Source organism: Homalodisca vitripennis, chromosome 6 (assembly GCF_021130785.1).
Source record: "Homalodisca vitripennis isolate AUS2020 chromosome 6, UT_GWSS_2.1, whole genome shotgun sequence".
NCBI classification, from domain to species: domain Eukaryota; kingdom Metazoa; phylum Arthropoda; class Insecta; order Hemiptera; family Cicadellidae; genus Homalodisca; species Homalodisca vitripennis.
In genome coordinates, this window is record NC_060212.1 from 14,223,055 (window position 1) to 14,247,286 (window position 24,232).

The window sequence follows — 24,232 nt, forward strand, 5'->3', positions numbered from 1 at the left end:
TGTTTATCACTTCCCTTAAAACCTTGGAGTTTTTGTCAGCTCTCTCTATATGGTTCTGAAATGCAAGCTGCTTAAGCATTTTTGGGTGTTGCAATCCTTTTTCTCTAGATTGCTTCTGTTTTGTCATTTTCGTTGCCTGTCAGTTTATTTTGTCTTGGTACCTCTAAGTAGTCTCCTTTACATCTGGAAGCTTCTTCATCAGCAAAATGCTTTGGTTTGTTTTTTATTCTAGGTCTTCTGTTTCTCCTTGGACATGTTAAGTTCTTCTGGAAAGTGTTGCTGAATGTTTTAAATGTCTATGCTTTGTTGGAACTTCTAGTATGTCTTCCAATGTCTCTTTTCAGATCGAAAGTTTTATGTCCTTTGATTTTCTTGTTGTAGAATTCGATTCATAGTATTTGGTTTTAAAACTTTAACTATAAAGTTCTATTCTGAATTATTTTTATAAGTTCCATCTCACAAAGAAATTCTTCACAGTAATGGTTTATTTTAATGGTTTGTGAGTGTTGATCCAGTCTTACAGAAATTGATATTCCACCATTTTTGTGCTCTTCTCGACTGAAGTGTGCTTTTAGGCAATATCCTGGTTTATGCACTCACGATTTTGTATGGTTTTAGTCCATGTTCATATGAAGTATTGGGGTTATTGTTTCCAGTAAGTGTATACATTTATTTTGTTGGATATTCCCTGGATATTCTGGTGTATGTATTGTTATGGCTGTAGTTGAACTGACTTTTTCATGATATTTCACAAACTTTTGTCTGGGTTTCAGTGTTAATTTTTCTTGGTTGGACTGTGTCTGCTTGGTTTAGTAACTTTCTATTAGAAAATCAAATTTGTTTTTCAAGATCACTGATTTTTTTACGAGCTTTGCAATAAGCTGTTTTTGTTTTCTGTCATGAAAAAATTGTTTTGAGTGTCAAGTGTCTTTCCTCTCTCTAAACTTGAGTTTTTGACTCAGTTAACTCTTCAAACACTGTTTCAATTTTGCAGAGATGTATTCCTTCCTCTTCACACATTTCCTAAATTAGACGAGTTAACTTGCTTTCTAAATTAGATAATTATTGTTCTTTCAGCATTTGTTTCCTTCCAGCAGAGCAGAACCAATTGTTGCAGCCATATTGCATTTATCTTCTTCACTGAGTTTTGTAGGCAGTTATTTTCAAGAAGGATTTCAAGAATGGAACTGTTGAGAATCTCATTTTCAACATTGGTGGATTAAACGAGAAAGGTGTTGTAGTTTTGAAGTTTTCTGGTCTTTTAATGATACATGTGCACAATTGTCACATTTCCAAGGCTGAATTTCTCCTTTTGTAAAATTTTAAAAATGTTTTTCAGTCCAGTTCAAGTATTGAGTTGGCTGGTATTTCACACCAATTTTACAAATGCTACATGGATACCTTAGCATTATTGTGCAACTAATATTGTTGATTTCTGTTGTCAGGAATTATTTCTAGAATTACATGTTGAAGAAAAATATTTAAAAAAGTTCAAGTTTTTGTATTAGGTTTGAGCGTTTCCTCTTGTTAAATATGAAATAAAGACTATCAATCATCGATACTATACAGAAACTCTGTTGAGCCAACTATTAGATTTGAAAATGGTATTTCTGAAACAATATTCTCTTTTTTATAGAAGCTGTAGCAGGCTGCTTGAGTCAAAGATTTGCTTGTCTCAATGCTGAAATTTATAGTCGTTGATTAAAATGGTTTAGTATTGTTAATATTTTAAATTTTGTAGATGTTTAGTTGTTCAGGGTATGATGTCACTGCTGATGTATGGCAGTTGTCAGTGGGCCTTGTGTTGCCAGATGTCTACCTGCAGTGTCAGCAACTGCCGAGCCCTTGTGTTGCCAGATGTGTTGCTGCAGTGTCAGCAGCTGCTGGTCTATATGACACACTAGCCACGGCTTAAATCTTGCATCACTACTAGTTATGAGTTGGGAGTTGCACAGTGACGTCACTAAAGTGATTGTCCACACTTCTAGTGATTGTCACACTGGTTGCTGGAAACATTACTTCTTGATATCTTGTTTTTTTTCTCTTTTAATGTGAATAGTGTATATTGCAGTGAATTATTCTTGAAGGAACATAAGAGTATATGAAGAGGTAGTTGTTGGCCATCAAAAGTAAGTCAGCACTGGGGTGTTAGCGTATTTTGTTGTGTAAACTTTTGATTTGACACTTAAGTCTTGCCTATTTTTATAATTAAGTCACACTTGCAGTTGTTTGGTGTAGTAATGATGAGTAGTTAGTGAGTATTTTGTTGGTTTACACCTTAAAATATTCATAATATGTAAGAGCACTTTCATTGTTGACATTAAGTGCCCACCATCTTTGGTATGTCCTAAATGCAATTTTTATATTGGTGTGCATAAAAATAATAAATGAAAATTACTGGGATGGATAAATTAGGTTATTTTTGTTTGATTTCATAGTAGGTATAGTTTTATTTCTGGATATATTCAGCATCATTTGAATATTCAAATCCTTTTAATAGTGACTTATTTCAAATTAAATAAAAGAATTTAATATTTAACCACTATCTTTACATATTGGAAAATCCTTACTAACAATAATATTTCGTAGTAGTCATAACGGTTTTGATTTCAGTATTAGGATATAAACCACAGTCAAAATATAAAAAAAAACTAGTTGTTATTTTATTTTGAAGAACAATGTAACTTTAAAAATTTTTGTTTTAAAAGGTCATAAAAACAGCAACAATGTCCATCCGCTCGAGACCTGGACTTACAATTCATATGTTATATTAAATTACATATCTTCTCCATCTGCATTGCTTACCCTAATAGGACTGACTCATTATGTTTATTGTTCATTATCACAGTTACATGCCATGTTGTGGTATCGTTGAAGGTTTACAATTTTGTTGAAAGACAAATTAGCTCATATCCCTTTGACAGATTTAAACATAATTTTTCTATTCCTGGCTGTTGAAGAATCTATTTTATAGCTTAGATGAATTTTTCAAAATTAATAATATGGATTTTAACGATTATTGTGTTTTTGTATTCTGTTACAATCACTGTTGTGCTGTATAAGGTTAATTATTGTTAAATTTAAGATTTTTACGTGGCTGTAATAATTAGCTGTATTTATGACTTTGTCAATTATGTACATTTTTGTGGCAAATAAAAATGATGAAATGAAAATTAAACCATTTAATGTTAAGTTAAATAAAAATAAAATATGTTACTGATAATTTAATATTTTAAATTGGCTGATTGAGACCGTATAAGATGTTAGCGGTCTGGCCTTACAACTATATGCTGGGGGACGTCATAGTTCGATTACTTAAGTTTTGTTAAAGCTAGTTAATAATTGATAGTGACCTCATAGTTCAAGAAGCGTTTCTTTCGAAGTGAATCTGAGGGTTACGAAGACTGTTAACTCACGTAGTGTTTGGTTAGTTCTAATAGAGATTTTTTTGCAGTGACTCTGACGCCGGAGGTGGACAGTCAGGTGTCCAGCACCATGGACAGTGGCGGGCTGGCGGGCAGTTCACGGTCCACCATAACCCCAGGAGAAGAAGCTCCCAAGCCTCCTCCTCTTACGGTGATTCCCCCCACTACCATCGTGTGCCTGCCCTCTGCCACTCACACACCCGCTCCTCCCACCACTCAGCCACCGCAGGGGGTTGTCAGTTCTAGTGCTGTGCCCTACCTCGCACTCACCACCAGTACACCGGTCCGAGCGCTCCCCACCAAGCCCAAGGTTGGTACTCACTTTCAGTCGTAATTTGGCTAGAGTATCGAGCGGTTTGGAGTTGCCAAAGTTAACATCGTTATATACAACAAACTTGCTCCAACTGCTACATTTGTTTCATTATTCAGTGTTACTTTATTTCTCTCACTGTAACACAAGCTGCAGAATACTATGACTTGGACTGCACTTCATAGAGCCTGAGATTTTAACTTTGTTGCAGTATATGATACACAGAGTTGCAGTAAATCTCTGAATATGAGTTCATATGATCTATGAATATAGTCTATTGAATGTGATTTTCTTAAAGACATGTCAACATTTGTCTTAAAATGTATAAATTTTCTTAACCCTAGAACTGGCGGTCATTTCATCCTGTAGTGTCGGGCTGTTTTTTGGAGCTTCGCGCAAGGTTTTTTTTAAAAAAATTATTAAAAATATAAAATAAAAAGCAATATAAATAAGAAGTATATATTTTTGTGTTCAAAATTAAACGTAGAATTGTACTATATTGTAAAATTAACCATCAAAAATTTTCTAATAAACACTTTTTTTAATCAAATATAAAATTTACGAAAAATATTTCTTAAATTTGGGGGGGACCATACCTAGCAAATGAAGTTATAGTGAGAAATATTTATAAGTGAGATAGCCATTCTGTGTCAAATTTTATCTAGTTTCAGAAAAACATAAACATTATACACATTTATGAAAGCATCATAAAGCTATAGAACAAAAAGCAGCGATGCGTATAAATTTCTGAAAATCGGGTGTACACGTAAGACTTTGGTAAAACAAGTTTTTGCTAATACATTTATCTATGAATACATGTTATTTTGCATATTTTATTACTTAGAATAAAAATAGAATATACAGTAGTAATGAAATAATTACCATAAATTATTTTTTTGAAAAGTAAAAAAAGTTAAATTTTGCCATTATTCAATAATTTTGCGAAAAATTTTCATTCAGCAAAATATAAAATAGTTTCTAAAGCTTGTACTATATCAAAATTTATAAATTTATGGTTTATAAGTAATAGGAAATATTATGTAGTTAGAAAACTATAAATATAACTAAAGATATTGAAAAAATATAGAATAACCCAAACAGTTATTATATATAACCAAAGTAAATTACAGGCAATATATATATTATTGTGAAAACTACCTATTTACCAAAAATAAGTAGTTACTTCAGAGCTAAAAGAGTGCTATAAATAACGTTTAGTAAGTGAAAACAATAACAAACTATGTGAAATGAATTTTAGCCAAGTCATTTTTGCCATAGCCTACACAAAGCCGGTAATTTCTCAAACATATTTCAGTAAATAGAAATTGATTTATTCTAAAAATATATATGTTTACACTACTACTACGACATCAAACAAACACACTACACATTAAATACGACACTAAAACACGCGTAAAACTATTAAAACTTACAAATATCCACAGCTCGGCACGAAAGTGATACAGAACGGCAGCGGCAATATGGCGGTCACAACAAACGGCGTCGCGTTTTCTTTTATGTTCAAAATAACAAGCTTGCTACGTCATAACCATAATACAAAGAGGGAATAAAAAACTCATCTGTTCCTTAGCATTTTTCTTCCCGAATCCAATGGTGCTGCATGAATTATATCGATACGTTACCGGAGTATATTATAAAAAGTAATTATACGAGGGAATGTTTGATCGACAAAATTTTGACGGTTAACACCACAAAAGCGGCATTAACCGACATAATTATGTCGATTAACAGTTCTAGGGTTAAAAGATTTCACAATGGCCAAATGATCCAAATATATTTTTAAGCTCAATATTTTATCTTATTGTTAAAACTACTTTTGTAATAAAAGTTAAAAACACAAAAGCAATATTTTATTTGTAAATCATGTCTACAAAATGATTTTTCCTTACTATATTGCTTAAAACAGTAAAAAAAAAACTCCACATTAACTGAAATTGTTCAAGAAATAATCTAAGCTGTGGTTTGATTTCGTGATAATTCTGAATTTCTGGGGCTCATTGGTAACTAATGCTAAGACGTGTGTGACCAGAGTTCCTGTGCTAAGTTGTAACTAATGCTAAAACGTGTTTGACAGCTTACTTCTGGCGGGCCGACAGGGCGGTCGTCTCGCAATGTGTCCACCAAGCCCCCGCCCGGTGCTGTCAACCTGGAGCGAAGCTACCAGATCTGCCAAGCCGTCATACAGAATAGCCCCAACCGTGACCAGCTGAGGTGCCAGCTCAAGCCTCCCACCGTCGCTGCTGATCGGCAAGTCAGACAAGGTAAATCTAAATCTTTGTTCATAGTCATGTAGATCAGGTGTAGTATCACAAATATTACATATTGCATAATGTTATGTAACTGAATTATAACAGAAAGCCCATGTTATCTTCAGTGTAGAATGGGTGTGTGGTCTTATAGCCAAATCTGTATAGCTTCCTCTTGAAAGATTTAGTTATTTCCACTTTGTTCAGCTTGTCTGGCAGATCAAATTGCTCCTTTGTATAATGACTTTTTGGAATTTTATGTATTTAACGTAAAATTCCACTAATTCATGGCGTGCTTTTAAATGTAGATATTTATTTTAGTTCTAATATATTAATGGACGATGATTAACGGTTTTTTTAAAAGATTTTTCTGTATTTAATTTTAAATAGAAACTTACAACATCCTTTTAAATCATGAATTGACAAGTTTACTTTCATCCTGGAATGTCTGTGGTAATTAATTCACATAGGATTTTTTAATTACTGTGTTCATCAAAATACTGTGGGGAGCTCTAAGTTTAGTAGTGGAGGGAATATTGTTACTTGTTGTTTGTAATGGGCGAACCCATGTGGTGTTACAGCCCGAAAAACCTTTTTACGGAAAACCTAAAAAACAAATATCAGATTGAACTGAGCAGAACCTAGAATATAAGTCCTGGTATGAGCATTGTATTCCTTACTTCTCAGTCCCTTGAAGTATTTACATGTGTACGAATGTGATTGCAGACGCAGTACAGTGTGGTGACATCGTCCAGGGCCACGAAGTTGGGTAGCAAGCCTCGTAGCTACCAACAACGACCGACAGCCCCCGTGCTGGTCAAGCATGTGTTCACCTCATCCCAGGGCATTCCAGTCACCATGGCGGTGCTGCCCCACGCTCAGCCCCACAGCAATCCCGAGGTATGCTGGCAGGTCCTTCCCTTAGCAGACTCAGGGATAATCTTTGCAGCAGTATCGACGATGAGTCCCCAGCGTCTTGGTAGTATCATCTTAGCGTCTTGCATAATACCTTAGCAGACGCTCGCAATACTCGAGCTGCCGTCTTCACTTGCGTGAGTAACTCAAGTAGCGCAGCCATTGCCGAATGTGGGGAAGGATCTGAGGTAGGATAGAACCCCACACACTGCAGCGTAAACCGGTGGAGACTCTGGAGGATAGGACAGCAGAAGAGGGCGACGTAAAGAAGACGCCCGCTTTATCTTATCTTCCACATCACCAGCAGTACCTGTTAGAAAGTCAGAGAGCAATCATGACAGAACTAGTGGAAGGCTTAACCCTTCTTGTTGAGAATCTTGTTTTAGCTATCAATTTTGTTACTGAATTCCTAATAATAAATTTGTGATAATGTACTCGATTTGTGGATTATTTTACATCAAATTTGTGTTTGTCAAAACATGCATTGTTATATGTTGTTCCCTTGTTTGTTTAATTTGTCTTCTTTTTTATTGGTTTTTATGTCTGCAAATAGACGAAATAAATATGTGCACCTATATTGATACATCACTATATATTCACCCTTTTAATGTCACAGCCATATCAGACCACTTGATTTAGCCTATTTAATTTTTTTCCTTAACAATCCATATATTTTGAAATTACCTGAAACAAGTCAACTAATATGCCATATGGAAAAATTACTACTGTAGTTGTTTTTTTGTGTATTTTTTTTAACAAAAATACTTTTATGGTCATTGTGTATGTCTTGTTGGTACATTCATAACTCCACACAATATACCTGTTATCACTTACCCATTTTAAAGTAAGATTAAATGTTGTATGACCGTGAAAGCAAAACAATAATAACAAAATTGTGATTTGAAAAGGATCAGATATAATTTTTCCTACATGTAAGTGAATCAAATAACAAAATTAAAATGTTGAAACAAAATAAAATTGAAATCCCTCATATTTTGGAAAGCCTAATAATTGTTACTGAAAAATAAATTTTCATGCATAATTACTTAACTTACAGTAATTTATTTAAAACTTTTCTATTTCAAATTATACATGGGTTGGTAGTTTCAGCTAACTAACACAAAATATTGTGGTATCGAAGAGGCAAGTGGATAATAAAATGTTGGTCAATGGTAATATGGCAATATATACAAAACTTGTGACTGTCATTTTTTCTTAAAACGTTTTACTATAGTTTCTTTTACTTTGTCATAGTTTGACATTTAGTTAAAGTAGAACTTTTTTATGTAAACATGCTCTTGACAATCAATTAAGAGATTGTAAAAATCCTGTATCCATATAAATAGAACAGACTATCTACTTGAATCATTAAAAGTATAATTATAGTTAAGCACAAAATTAAAATTTGTAAAACATGATTCTGAAGTAACTTGAAATTCGTAAAAATGCTAGAGAAAAATTATTTTATCCCATCAAGTTAATGAGGAAATGACCTTTACTGTAGATTAGGGTTAATCAAATAAAATTGTTCTATATTTATCAGTATTAAAAGAATACATTGAATAGTGTCTAGTCTATTAACAATAAGCTTAAATTGTAGAACTAAAACTCAATCTTAATCTCCAATTAATATGTTATTTTTATATCAATGCAGAATGTTAAATGAATCGCAGATTTTATATTACACAGTACATTAATTTTTTGTTTGTATTCAATGATCATTGAATATTCATAAAGGCTTCTTTATATTAAATCTTCTTTAAGTTTATTTTAAAATCTAGTGAAAGGCATTTGTAATTAAATATTTGCTGGCATTCTGTTATGTGTTAAGGACCAGCTGTTGGTATATCGCAGGTAAAGTAGAACAGCGTTAAGGGCCAGCTGTTGGTATATCGCAGGTAAAGTAGAACAGTGTTAAGGACCAGCTGTTGGTATATTGCAGGTAAAGTAGAACATCGTTAAGGACCAGCTGTCGGTATATAACAGCTAAAGTAGAACAGTGTAAAGGACCAGCTGACGTTATATCGCAGGTTAACTAGAACAGCACTAAGAACCCGCTGTTGTTATATCGCAGGTAAAGTAGAACAGCGTTAAGGATCAGCTGTTGGTATATTGCAGGTAAAGTAGAACATCGTTAAGGACCAGCTGTCGGTATATAACAGCTAAAGTAGAACAGTGTAAAGGACCAGCTGACGTTATATCGCAGGTTAACTAGAACAGCACTAAGAACCCGCTGATGTTATATCGCAGGTAAAGTAGAACAGCGTTAAGGATCAGCTGTTGGTATATTGCAGGTAAAGTAGAACATCGTTAAGGACCAGCTGTCGGTATATAACAGCTAAAGTAGAACAGTGTAAAGGACCAGCTGACGTTATATCGCAGGTTAACTAGAACAGCACTAAGAACCCGCTGTTGTTATATCGCAGGTAAAGTAGAACAGCGTTAAGGATCAGCTGTTGGTATATTGCAGGTAAACTAGAATATTGCTAAGAACCCGCTGTTGTTATATCGCAGGTAAAATAGAACAGAGTTAAGGATCAGCTGTTGGTATATTGCAGGTAAACTAGAATAGTGCTAAGGACGAAATGTTTGTATATTGCAAGTTAACTAGAACAGTGTTAACCCATTGCGGATCACTGACGCACGCCTAACTGCACGATGACGAGCTCAGGTCGCAAAAGCGGTCTGATTTTAAGTTTCCCTCCAAATAGTTCTATTAATGTCTGATAGATTGGGCGATCATCTTCACTTGTCAACTAAGAGTTAAAGTTTTCAAAAGTTTTAAAAATATCCTACAGATCGCAGTTGTATGTCGAAGATGAAAACTCATTCATATGAGTTTACTCTCTGCTTTTTAGCGCTTCTGATTGGTTGTTTTCTTCAGCAGTTATTATAATACTTTGAGGTTAGTGACACGGAACTAAACGACGCAGACGTACATGTTGGCGGGTTTAGTTAGACAATGGCCTGGATGTTGTAATCGCTTCGCCCGAGCCGCTTTATTTAGACTATGATTCAGACATCATCCCTGTCACCCCCGGAACCTTGCTCGCGTGTTATCGTTCCAACATCACGGATACCCCCGCAGGCCCATGTTCTATCTGAACGAATACCTTCATAGCTGAATTTTCTAGTATACAATAGCGAGCTATACAATGTGGCGCACCATTGCTGTTCTTGCGGCCGCTGACAGTAAATTAATTCGTGCCCGCTGGTGACCGCTCGCCAAAACAATACGATCCGCAATGGGTTAAGGACCAGCTGTCGGTATATCACTGGTAAAGTTGAATAGTGCTAAGGACCAGCTGTAGGTATATCACAGGCAAAGTAGAACAGCATTAAGGACAGGCTGTTATTATATCGCAGGTTAACTAGAACAGTGTTAAGGACCAGCTGTCGGTTATATAACAGTTAAAATAGAACAGTGTAAAGGATCAGCTGTCGATATAACAGTTAAAATAGAACAGTGTAAAGGATCAGCTGTCGATATATCACAGGGAAAGTAGAACAGTATTAAGGACCATCTGTCGGTATATCACAGGTAAAGTAGTAGAGCTTTAAGGACCAGCTTTCGATATATCGCAGGTTAACTAGAACAGCGTCAAGGACCAGCTGTCAGTATATCGCTGGTAAAGTAGAACAGTGTTAAGGACCAGCTGTCGGTATATCACAGGCAAAGTAGAACAGCATTAAGGACAGGCTGTTATTATATCGCAGGTTAACTAGAACAGTGTTAAGGACCAGCTGTCGGTATAACAGTTAAAATAGAACAGTGTAAAGGATCAGCTGTCGATATATCACAGGGAAAGTAGAACAGTATTAAGGACCAGCTGTCGGTATATCACAGGTAAAGTAGTAGAGCTTTAAGGACCAGCTTTCGATATATCGCAGGTTAACTAGAACAGCGTCAAGGACCAGCTGTCGGTATATCGCTGGTAAAGTAGAACAGTGTTAAGGATTAGCTGTCGGTATATCGCAGGTTAACTAGAACAGCGTCAAGGACCAGCTGTCGGTATATCGCTGGTAAAGTAGAACAGTGTTAAGGACTAGCTGTCGGTATATCGCAGATAAAGTAGTAGAGCTTTAAGGACCAGCTTTCGATATATCGCAGGTTAACTAGAACAGCGTCAAGGACCAGCTGTCGGTATATCGCTGGTAAAGTAGAACAGTGTTAAGGACTAGCTGTCGGTATATCGCAGGTTAACTAGAACAGCGTCAAGGACCAGCTGTCGGTATATCGCTGGTAAAGTAGAACAGTGTTAAGGACTAGCTGTCGGTATATCGCAGGTTAACTAGAACAGCGTCAAGGACCAGCTGTCGGTATATCGCTGGTAAAGTAGAACAGTGTTAAGGACTAGCTGTCGGTATATCGCAGGTAAAGTAGAGCAGCATTAACCCATTGGCCTAGTAGTTTTTCTGGTGCTGCATGGACCTGAACTAGCAATTAATTTTGCTGAAAGTGTAAAGGTTTTGTATAATTTTTATAGAAACCTAACTAATTAAGTTATTACCATGGTTATTTTACCATCATGTTTCTAAGAAACTAGGCTATATTTTACAACTATAAAATTAATTTTTATTTAGTTTTAAATTTACTAATAATGTTAATTATAACAAAAATGTTGGTTTTTTATATAAAAAAACTTTAGTTTTAATTTTTTTCACTATTAAAATTATTTATTATCTAAAAACTGAATATATATTATTCAGTAACTCTTTGTCATGAAAATAAATTATATTAAAATTTTATTTGAACATATATTATTAAAAAAAATTATATTTGAACACTCATCAAGTGCAGCTGTTCCATCAGTTTGCATGGGTCACAGATTTTGTAGCATTCACACACAATTTGCATATACGAGGGTAATTCGGAAAGTAAGGTCCGATTCACGTTAACCAGACAAACAGTAAGCGAGCAGCGAAATGCGCATGCGCCCTGACTCCCGGCATGCATTGCGCGCAGAACGACGTCATTTGCAGTGAAATCTTTCTAGTCTGCTGTTTTCTGTGCCTTTTTAAATTGTTTAAAACTATTGAAAGTCCCGCCGACTGTAAAATACGGTCTGTGATACGGTTTTTGACAGCAAGGAACGTTTCAGCAGCGGATATTCATCGACAGATAAATAAAGTGTATGGTCCAAATGCAATGAGTGACAGCAAAGTGCGGAAGTGGGTGAGAGCTTTTAAAGATGGACGGGAAAATGTCCATAACGAACCACGATCTGGTCGGCAGTCAGTGACCACCGAAGATTTGGTGAAAGCCGTCGATGAAAAACATTCGTGAAGATCGCGATTCACTGTTACTTCATTAGCAATAGAATTTCCAAACGTGAGTAGAACCACATTGTTTAAAATTGTTTCTGAAATTTTGGATTTTCGCAAATTGTGCTCACGTTAAGTTCCCAGGCTGCTTACTGAGGACCACAAAAAAAGAAGAATGGGTATTGCTCTTGAAGTTTCGATCCAATATCATCAGGAAGGTGATAACCTTTTAGATTACACTGTGACGGGTGACGAGACATGGGTTTCCCACATAACCCCAGAAACGAAACGCCAGTCGATGGAGTGGCGTCACTCGACGTCACCGGCATTTGCGTCGTCACTCGACGACGGCAGCTGACTTCTATGACACCGGCATTCAAAAACTTGTATATATCATTATGACAAGTGTTTTAAACAAAAGTGGAAATTATGTAGAAAAAATAGTGATTGATGTCAGGAATCAAACATCAACATCATTTGAAAAAATCTGTTTTGGTTTTTTTTAAATAAAAAAATGGACCTTACTTTCCGAATTACCCTTGTAAAAACTACACACAGAACTACACTAAAAAATACACTGTAAAAATAAAAAAATAAAACTTTACAAACAAACATCGTTGTATACAAACAAACGACTAACAACGTTGTTTCTATTTTGCAGGCTAGCCTTTAGCCTTGCAACAAAACAAAATTTTACCAAATATCACAAATAAATATTTAAATGGATTTTATAAAACTACTATAATAAACTTTCAATAATATTGTGAGAAGTGCTAGCCGTAATTTTAGACGTAACATAATCCTAGTATCAACACAAAATAAGCACTAGTAATAGATTACAATTATTGAAAAAAGTAATATTTTTCTGCCATAGTTGGCACACCTGAACTCACCAACAACTCAAAAGGTCTGCAGAAAGCGTATTGGCATACCATCTAACGGGAAAAACTATAAATACTTTAAATAGTACATCGCAACGTCACCAGATCGTGCTGCGCACGTGACTCCAGGTTCGGTCCATGCATCACTGCACGTGGTATATACATGAGTCTAGGCTAATGGGTTAAGGAATAGCTGTTGCTACATCACAGGTAAAGTAGAACAGCATTAAGGGCCAGCTGTTGGTATACCGCAGGAAAAGTAGAATAGTGCTTAGAACGAAATGTTGGTATATCGCAGGTAAAGTAGAACAGCGTTAAGGACCAGTTGTTGGTTATCGCATGTAAAGTAAAATAGTGCTAAGGACGAAATGTTGGTATATCACAGGCTAACTAGAACAGCATTAAGGACTAGCTGTCAGTATATCACAGGTAAAGTAGAACAGTGTTAAGGACCAGCTGTTGCTGCATTGCAGGTAAAGTAGAACAGGATTAAGGACGAGCTGTTGTTATATCACAGGTAAAGTAGAAAAGTGCTAAGGACTACATGTTGGTATATAGCAGGTGGAGTAGAAAAGTGTTAAGTACCAGCTGTCGGTATATCGCAGGTAAAATAGTAGAGCTTTAAGGACCAGGTTTCGATATATCTCAGGTCAACTAGAACAGTGTCAAGGACCAGCTGTTGGTATATCGCAGCCAAAGTAGAATAGTGCTAAAGACTACATGTTGGTATATAGCAGGTGGAGTAGAATAGTGCTAAGGACTACATGTTGGTATATAGCACATGGAGTAGAAAAGTGTTAAGGACCATCTGTCGGTATATGGCAGCGTAAAAGTAGATCAGTGTTAAGGACCAGTTGTTGGTATATCACATGTAAAGTAGAATAAAGCTAAAGACGAAATGTTGGTATATCACAGGCTAACTAGGACAGCATCAAGGGCTAGCTGTCGTTATATCACAGGTAAAGTAGAACAGTGTTAAGGACCAGCTGTCGGTATATCGCAGGTAAAGTAGTAGAGCGTTAAAGACCAGCTTTCGATATATCCCACGTTAACTAGAACAGTGTCAAGGACCAGTTGTTGGTATATCGCAGGTAAAGTAGAACAGTGTTAAGGACCAGTTGTTAGTATATCACATGTAAAGTACAATAGTGCTAAGGACTGCATGTTGGTATATCGCAGGTAAAGTAGTAGAGCGTTAAGGACCAGCTGTTGGTATATCGCAGGCTAACTAGGACAGCGTTAAGGACCAGCTGTTGGATATATCGCAGGTAAAATAGTAGAGCGTTAAGGACCAGCTTTCGATATATCGCAGGTTAACTAGAACAGTGTCAAGGACCAGTTGTTGGTATATCGCAGGTAAAGTAGAACAGTGTTAAGGACCAGTTGTTGTTAGTATATCGCAGCTAAAGTAGAATAGTGCTAAGGACTACATGTTGGTATATAGCAGGTGGAGTAGAATAGTGTTAAGGTCCAGCTGTCGGTATATGGCAGGTAAAGTAGAACAGTGTTAAGGAACAGTTGTTAGTATATCACATGTAAAGTTCAATAGTGCTAAGGACTGCATGTTGGTATATCGCAGACTAACTAGGACAGCGTTAAGGACCAGCTATTGGATATATCGCAGGTAAAATAGTAGAGCGTTAAGGACCAGCTTTCGATATATCGCAGGTTAACTAGAACAGTGTCAAGGATCAGCAATTGTTATATCGCAGGTAAAGTAGAACAGTGTTAAGGACCAGCTGTTTTTTATATCGCAGCTAAAGTAGAATAGTGCTAAGGACTACATGTTGGTATATCGCAGACTAATTAGGACAGCATTAAGGACTAGCTGTCAGTATATAGCAGGTAAAGTAGAACAGTGTTAAGGACCAGCTGTCGGTATATCACAGGTAAAGGACTAGAGCAAGGACTAGCCTTCGATATATCGCAGGTTAACTAGAGCAGTGTCAAGGACCAGTTGTTGGTATATCGCAGGTAAAGTAGAACAGTGTTAAGGAGGACCAGTTGTTGTTAGTATATCGCAGCTAAAGTAGAATAGTGCTAAGGACTACATGTTGGTATATAGCAGGTGGAGTAGAATAGTGTTAAGGTCCAGCTGTCGGTATATGGCAGGTAAAGTAGAACAGTGTTAAGGAACAGTTGTTAGTATATCACATGTAAAGTTCAATAGTGCTAAGGACTGCATGTTGGTATATCGCAGACTAACTAGGACAGCGTTAAGGACCAGCTATTGGATATATCGCAGGTAAAATAGTAGAGCGTTAAGGACCAGCTTTCGATATATCGCAGGTTAACTAGAACAGTGTCAAGGATCAGCAATTGTTATATCGCAGGTAAAGTAGAACAGTGTTAAGGACCAGCTGTTTTTATATCGCAGCTAAAGTAGAATAGTGCTAAGGACTACATGTTGGTATATCGCAGCAGACTAATTAGGACAGCATTAAGGACTAGCTGTCAGTATATAGCAGGTAAAGTAGAACAGTGTTAAGGACCAGCTGTCGGTATATCACAGGTAAAGTACTAGAGCAACGACTAGCCTTCGATATATCGCAGGTTAACTAGAGCAGTGTCAAGGACCAGTTGTTGGTATATCGCAGGTAAAGTAGAACAGTGTTAAGGACCAGTTGTTAGTTTATCACATGTAAAGTACAATAGTACTAAGGACTGCATGTTGGTATATCGCAGGTAAAATAGTAGAGCGTTAAGGACTAGCTTTCGATATATCATAGGTTAACTAGAACAGTGTCAAGGAGCAGCTGTTGGTATATCGTAGGTAACGTAGAACAGTTTTAAGGACCAGCTGTCGGTATATCGCAGGTAAAGTAGTAGAGCGTTAGGGACCAGCTTTCGATATATCGTAGATTAACTAGAACAGTGTCAAGGACCAGTTGTTGGTATATCGCAGGTAAAGTAGAATAGTGCTAAGGACTAAATGTTGGTATATCGCAGGCTAACTAGGACAGCATTAAGGACTAGCTGTCGGTATATAGCAGGTAAAGTAGAACAGTGTTAAGGACCAGCTGTTAGTATATCACATGTAAAGTAGAATAGTGCTAAGGACTACATGTTGGTATATGGCAGGCTAACTAGGACAGAATTATGGACTACCTGTCGGTATATCGCAGGTAAAGAAGAAAAGCGTTAAGGACCAGTTGCCGGTATATCGCATGTAAAGTAGAATAGTGCTAAGGACTAAATGTTGGTATATCGCAGGCTAACTAGGACAGCATTAAGGACTAGCTGTCGGTATATAGCAGGTAAAGTAGAACAGTGTTAAGGACCAGCTGTCGGTATATCACAGGTAAAGTAGTAGAGCGAGGACTAGCCTTCGATATATCGCAGGTTAACTAGAGCAGTGTCAAGGACCAGCTGTTTGTATATTGCAGGTAAAGTAAAACAGTGTTAAGGACCAGCTGTTGCTACATCGCAGGTAAAATAGAACAGCATTAAGGACCAGCTGTTGGTATATCGCAGCTAAAGTAGAATAGTGCTAAGGACTGCATGTTGGTATATCGCAGGCTAACTAGGCAGTGTTAAGGACCAGCTGTTGGTATATCACAGGTAAAGTAAAAACAGCGTTAAGGACTAGCTGTTGCTACATCGCAGGTAAAATAGAACAGCATTAAGGACCAGCTGTTGGTATATCACAGCTAAAGTAGAATAGTGCTAAGGACTACATGTTGGTATATAGCATGTGGAGTAGAAAAGTGTTAAGGGCAGGTAAAGTAGAAAAGCGTTAAGGACCAGCCGGCGATATTGTTACGTCATGTACTTTTCTGCACTAGAGCGGACATTAGCATATCTCCAGTTTTCTTATTTAGTTTGCCACTACTGTTTTGGGGAATATTTCACTGAACTCAATTTATGAAACCGCTTTCCCTCTTTATTGGGATTTTAGTTATGGATTTTAACAACTCTTATGAATTGTTTTTGCTAATATGCCAGTAGTTAACACTTTTTAGTAAAATATTCTAGGTTTCTATCGCTTCAGTATATTGGCCCACTACGCGTCATTCGTCTTGTTTGCACAGTAAATCTTTAGAGAGGAATTATAGGCTAATTTAAAATTTACTGCTTTACTTAAAAATTACTTTAAAATAAAGCTGCTCGATAAGTTTCAGAACTCACCATTCATTATAAAACAAAGAAAATATTACAAAATAACTGCTATGTTAAGTGGCCAGTACAGCTGGACATATGAGCTGAGGTAACATTACGGCAAAAATTAATCCGTGCTTCCGATAAAATGGGGGCGGCCAGTAGAGCTTCAAGGACAAATTATAAATACTGCCTACGAGTACATAGGGTAAAGGAGGGGTGAGCACTAGAACTATTCGAATGTAATACAAATCTGGTGAGTAAACCACATGTGGGAGATGCCAACTTTATAACTTTCTTCCATCCTGCCGGTTAAAGACTAAAAATTTTTGTATTGTGGCCTAGTAGTATGAACGAATCTTCTCCCTCTGTCTCTCTCGCACAGATTGATTTAGTTAATCTATACTTTTTATAGATTAAAAGTACAACAAAAACACGCTTTGCCAACAAATAATTACGTATTGTTATCCACTTTCTTCAGCGATTAAACACAACAGATTTGTGGTGATAAACATACGTAGAATTAAAAATATAAACTGAAAGTAGTAATTTATTAGTTAGGTTACCTATACAAGGTGTGTCCAAAAAGTATCCGACCTTGACGTCTGGCATGAACTGAGTTACTCGGCTGGGCAACGGCAATCTGGTCCCCTTCAAAGTACTCCCCTCCACAAGCCACTACGTTATTCCAACGCGCCTCCCACTTCCGGAAACACTCCTTAAATTCATTTTGCGGAATGGCTAACAGGTCCTTTGTCGCATTTTGTTTTATTTGTTCAACATCGTCAAATCTTTTTCCTTTCAAAGGAATTTTTAATTTCGGAAATAACCAGAAGTCACAAGGACAAGGAGCTATGTCAGGACTGTAGGGAGCCTGTCGTAGCTGGTTGATGTCGTGTTTTACCAAAAAAACGCTGAATAAGATTTGAGGAATGAGCTGGCGCGTTGTCGTGGTGCAGGACCCAGTCACGGCTAGACCACACTTCAGGTAGTTTCCTTCGCACTGCATCTCGTAGCCGCCTTAGGACCTCAAGATAATGTTCCTTATTCACTGTCTGGCCTCTTGGAGCATATTCGTGATGAACGCCGTCCTGGTTAAAAAAAACTGTCAGCATTGTCTTGCTTTTTTCGGCCGTTGCTCTTCACGAGTTTTCCACTGTGAAGATTGAGCCTTAGTTTTAGGGTCGTAGCCATAAACCCATGACTCATCACCAGTAATAACTTTTTTAAATAGCCCTGGGTCACTTTTTATCAAATCCAGATTGTCCTGTGCGATTTCAAGTCGACAGTTCTTTTGGTCTTCTGTCAGCAGCCAAGGAACAAATTTTGCCGAAACACAGTTCATTTTTAAATCTTTGTGTAAAATGTTACAAACTGACGATTTTGGTATTCCTAAATCTTCTTCCAGCTCTCGGACAGTCAATCGACGGTTTTCATTAATTGCTGCACGAACACGTTCAACATTTTCAGCGTTTCTGGCCGTTGAAGGCCTGCCAGATCGGTCATCACTCTCCACTGATATACGGCCATTTTTAAACCGCCTAAACCACTCTTTTACTTGCCCATAGACACGTCACCATAAACTTTCCGTATCAATAGTAATCGTCTCTGATGCTGAATGGGCAAGTTTTTGGCAAAATTTAATGCAAATGCGCTGCTCAACACGTTCAGTCATATTGAAATGCGACGCACACACACGGCAATACTGCACGAAACAGAGCGCTGTGACTCACTGAGTGACCGGATCGTATTCAATGCCTAATATGGGAAGGAGTAGGCTCGCCCCTCCCCTCCAATAACCGGTTTGAGCCGGTCGGTTACGCCGCGGCTGCCTACTGGTCGGCGGTCGGATACTTTTTGGACAGACCTCGTATACTGCTTTTCTAACACAAAGTATGACAATAACACGTTTTGGCGATAGATATTATGCGTAATTCAATTATTCAATTATTTGTAATGCTGCAATTTTATTCTGGAATTATAGTATTACGTAAAGAATTATACATGCAATATTAATAGTTAGTATTACATCAGTACAGGGCTGTTATATTCAATGCATCAGTTACATTACCTAATAATACCAGAGTACTTTTCATGTAAATAAATACATTTTATTCTTAAAATAAATCTTGTGAGTATGGTGGATGTGGATAGACGGAAACACTTTTTAGGCCATAAACTTGCAAATGAGAAGCAAGGTGTGACATGGTGCATTCGAAAATGTCACAGTGCACTCATAAAATTCAGAATTCACCATTGTTCCCCTTAGAATGAATTCTGATTGCACTATGCTTTCACTATCAAAAAAAACAATGAGCATGACCTTGAGGTTCGATTTTGACTGACATGCTTTTTTAGGGTGAGGAGATGCACTGGTTTTCCATTGGGAACTCTTGCATTTTGGTCTCACGACCATATCCATAGGCTCAACTTCCATCTCCAGTTACAGTTTTTGGCTATGAAGTCCGGATCTGTGTGAAGACGATCCTTCTACTCTGTTCATCACTCAAAAGTCTGGGAACAAAGTTTGCAATCAGTAGTCTTATTTACAAATTATTGGTTAAAATGCTTTGAACAGAACACTACGAGATGTTAAGATCTTCCGATAGGTCTGAAATAGTCATTCTGTTTGAACAAAGCATTGTTTCTTCTTTTAGCACATTGTCATCTGTTTTTGAGGTTAATGGACGTCCTGAACTCTGCTTGTCTTCAACTGATTCATTTCCACTTTTAAATCAGTCATACCACTTGTATACAGTCTTCAAAGTTATGGCATTAGCCAACTGATATGCCAAAATCATCAATGCTTCTCTGATCGTAATATGGCGATCATTCATACCCACTTCTTCCACTTCTTTCATATTTTCATCGGTGATGTGATTGAGTGTTTGTCATCTTCAATATCTTCATGGCTGCCTTTAAAACCACTCATAAACCCTTGTTTTACTCATAGCAGGACTCACCGTATGCCTTTGTTAACATTTCCCACACTCTATTTAATTTTTTACACAAAATTTGATACAAATTCTTTCCTTTTACAATCACTAATGGCCGGCCAGATCATCATGAATATTTTCCCATCCAACTTTAAAAGCTCTCATCCACTTTCGCACGTTGCAGTCACTCATCCCATTAGGGCCGTACACTTCACTTACATGTCTATGAATATCTACTGTTGGAACATTTCTTGCTGTCAGAAATCAGATAACTGATCGTATTTCACATTTGGCGGGTTGATCAATTGTGTTGAACATCTTAAATTCGTACAGTAAATAGCACTCTACAATGATTTCACTGCAAAAGGCGTCATTTCATATGCAAGGCAATGCTGGGAAAGTTAACACAGATACAGATGTTACATTGTTTTAACCTTTGATTTTTGTTGAATAAGCAAGGGTTTTATGCACAACATCCGTCAAGTATGATTCTCATAGCATTTTTAGGTGTACAAGGACTATTTTACTGGGGTGACCAGTGTTGACGGTTCTGTCATTTTGATCATGGTGAATTAGACGTTTACAGTAAGAGACAAGATCGGAAATTGAATGAAAACGTAGGTCAGAAAAATGTGTCCTGTATTAGTGCATTAGTAAGGGTGCATTGGGTCATCTTTGGCATTTTGGATTAAGGATGGTGAATTTTTCAGGAAGACCTGATCTGTTGTATTTTATGTAGAGATTGTAAACTTTAGACTTCCTGAAAAACTTATAAACTTTTTGTACACTTCCGGAGGGAGCACAAAAATCTCTTTGAGGCTTCAGTACTTGTCAGTAGGCCACCTCTTAGATGGGAAAAAAATAATATCTCCTTGGACAAAAATAGTAATTGTAGACATACAGTAGAGTAGTTGTCGTGTCAGTATACAGTCAGCATAAACAAATAAACAATTCAACCAGAATATGCATGTTTTTAGTCAATATTTACGATAGGAAACATTTGATTTACAATGAATAAATTACAATTTTCAACTATTTCAGAATAATTTTCCAGCTAAGCATAAGTAATGAGGCAGCATATCACAACTTTAAAAATAGCACAATTTATGTGGAGATTTTACTGTTAAAAAGATAATTAATTGGCATTTCAATTTTCAACTGAATTTCTATACCTGCTCTAATATGAAATAACATATATAGATTATTGTAACCAACATAATCAAGTTATCAAAAACTGAGAAAGCGATGCTACCCAGAAACTCGGTCTTAAATTAGTGTTAATTTTAATTCTATTATTGAAAAAATGTCTCCAAATGTTATCAATGCAGTTTTTGACCCATTTTTAAGACCCAAGTGTCACAGATCTTAAGAACCTTAACTTTAAAGTTGCTCTGGTCTTCATTGTATCGATTTTTTCAGATGTGTCATTTCTTTATATTGTTGTATGTTTTCATATAAATACTTCAGCAATTTTATCCATTTGATTTGTATTCCACAGTCCAAGAATGTGTAATGTGTCACCCTATCCATTTCTGTTGTGTGATCCATTAGAATGGCAAACATATTTTTATCATCATCCAGGTTTTAATAGCACTAGCTGCAAATACAATTTTACTTGTGTATCCAAAGCCAAATTCTTCTTCAAATGTATCTTTAAAAAATCAGAACTTCTCTAAAAAAGGTAATATATAGTGATTTCAAGAATTTTAGAAAATGAGGATTTGATGGAAATTGGTTGAAAGTTGAAAATACTTGGTTTGTCCATCTCCTTATATAAACATGGAATGTATACTACAGAAATCTTTGACTGATCTGGGATGTGACCACGTTTTTGATTGTTTATCATTCCATTATCATTCATTTATGTTTTTGTGCACATTTAAGTGCTACATTCTTTGCTTATGCAGAATGCCCATTCAAGTAATAGTACTAATAATGTAATATTATCAGTTGTAATATTAGCAATATTTATTGATGTTTACTTGATATGCTATGTACTCCTATTTTTATAAAATCCAGGTAAATTTTCTAATATCATGAACAGGTTAATGATTCCAGTTCCATTTAGTTATATTAGAGGTGTTCATTCTATCTGAAAGAATGTTTTAATTAAATAGGTCTGTTGATTTATACACAAAGATGAATCATAGGCTGATAGGGACAATAAATAGGAAATTTGACAACATGATCATCCTTGATACAGTATTGTAGCCTGTTTTGTTATGAAATCAGGTTTTTGGCACCTTTTTTCTGTAAAAATGTCTTTGTAACAGAAGTTTAACAGCTGTTTGTAACTTGTCTTCTAATTTTTGGAATCTGGGTTGCTAGACTACCTGTATATTATGTTTCTTAAAATCTTGTACTTCTAGTTCCTTATCGTATGCTAAATTGTTTTTTAGTTAAGTAATCACAAATTTAAAGATTTGTGAACAAAATTTTAAAATTGTATCAGAAATTTTATTTTGCTAGGGATTTTGAAAAAGTAAAAAAATTTGTACGGGAATCGCCAAAGAATGTTTTACCGTTATTTAAAAAATTTAACATCCTTACTTTGCCATGTATATATATTTTTGAAATGCTTAAATTAGTACATAAGAATCCTGAATCAATTTGAATAAAACAAATTTAATCATAGATATCACACAAGAAATTGTAATTTGTTTCAATATCCGGTACATAAACTAAAAAAAAAAAACTTGAAACTAGTCCTCTTTATCCATGTTTAAAATTATATAATAATACTCCACATTTATATAACAAACTTCCCTTATTTACATTTACAAAAATATTAAAAGAAACACTTTATCAAAAAAACATATTATAGTGTAAATAAATTCTTTGAAGACAGTCTACAATGAAAACAAATAATACAGATATATCTTTAAAAAAATTTTAAAATATCACAAAAACTTGTATTACTTTTTTTGGATCAGTTTTCATGAAAATCTAGTAACTAATTTGATGCAGGTGGCAGAAAGTCAGATGGGGCACTACGTGTTAGTCCAGAGGACAGGCGCTCAGGTGCGGAGGTCCAACAGTGCCCCCGCCTTCCAACAACGAGAATCTGGGTGGTGTGGGAGGGCGGGGGCGGCCTGCGAGCGTGGGGAGGGTGGAGTGGTGGCCCCCGGATCCCAGCGGGGTGGTGGGGGTGACTCACCCACCCCCGGCTGCTACCCCAACAAACACAGCCTCCGCTCCGCCGACTGTCACTGCAGCCTCAAGGCGATGATCGCCTGCAAGAAATGCGGCGCCTTCTGTCACGACGACTGCATCGACCCGTCGCGCCTCTGCGTCACCTGCCTCATACGATGAGTAGTGTCCCTGTAATTATCGTTTAAGTTTGAACGTTGCGTAGTGTTTAGTGAGGGCGAAACAAGAAAAATTTGTTGAACTTTTCTGTTGTAGTTTTTAAAAAATCAGTTTTTTTAAATAGTACTTTAATCAATCAAAAGCTGTGTATCCTAGTTCCTTTCCAAAATCTCATGTGTGTTGTTTCTTATTACGTTTGATCAGTTCTTCTAACAGAAAAACAATATATTTTTGTTTATTTTTTTCCATCAAAGTACACAATGATAACTAATAAATAATGTTTCAACAGGATAGCAAACGGATATATAATACCCAAAGTTGTTCCTTACGTGGGCACCAGTGATTGTGTGTAAGATATTTATGGTTAAGGGTACTGTAACAGTACTGTAGTTTATTGTTTACTTGTAATTGTTTTAATTCTTGTGTACAGTGTATTTCACAAATACCACATTCTGCATTAATACTCATAATTTATTTCAGTTTTGATTAATAACAAATTTCCATACAGATTTTTCTCTTAAATGTTAACGAGTTTGAAAAAGGTTAGCATCATATCATTTCCATCCTCGACTTCTACTACATGAACAATAAATATCGTAATAATTTAGTGATTAGTGTATGTCATATATTTTCATTGATTAATTTATGTGTTTAAACAATGTTGGAGTTTTTTATAGCTGTTTTTATTTTAAATCCACAATACTCTTTGAGATTTTCCTACTGGAATTTGATAATTTCTTGCCATTTTATTTAGCATTAGCTCTCCAATCGATGGGAGAATTTGCCATGTGATGATGCATGGAGCATGAAGTCTACACAGAATGTG

At 36.2% G+C, this 24,232-nt stretch overlaps 2 protein-coding genes across 3 annotated transcripts in view; both read left to right on the forward strand.

Moving 5' to 3' along the window:
• LOC124364123 (polycomb protein Asx-like) overlaps positions 1-6,902 on the forward strand; it is a 27,299-nt gene extending 20,397 nt beyond the window's left edge. For both annotated transcript variants that reach the window (XM_046819331.1, XM_046819332.1), the window contains exons 9-11: positions 3,455-3,735; positions 5,831-6,017; positions 6,729-6,902. In XM_046819331.1, coding sequence (XP_046675287.1) covers positions 3,455-3,735; positions 5,831-6,017; positions 6,729-6,775 — 515 coding nt within the window. In that variant the 3' untranslated portion in view covers positions 6,776-6,902. The remainder of the gene's footprint in view (positions 1-3,454; positions 3,736-5,830; positions 6,018-6,728) is intronic.
• LOC124364124 lies at positions 6,732-23,602 on the forward strand. Its single transcript, XM_046819333.1, has 2 exons — positions 6,732-6,902; positions 23,065-23,602. The coding sequence occupies exons 1-2, from the start codon at positions 6,861-6,863 to the stop codon at positions 23,407-23,409; spliced, it is 387 nt and encodes a 128-aa protein (XP_046675289.1). The 5' UTR covers positions 6,732-6,860; the 3' UTR covers positions 23,410-23,602.
• Positions 23,603-24,232: the final 630 nt, after the last annotated feature.

What these genes read in the sequence shown, in the direction of transcription:
- LOC124364124 (XM_046819333.1), top strand. Translation starts at nt 6,861, where the DNA reads ATGGCGGTGCTGCCCCACGCTCAGCCCCACAGCAATCCCGAG. An exon ending in AGCCCCACAGCAATCCCGAG is followed by an intron (nt 6,903 to 23,064) that starts GTATGCTGGCAG and finishes AATTTGATGCAG; the next exon opens with GTGGCAGAAAGTCAGATGGG.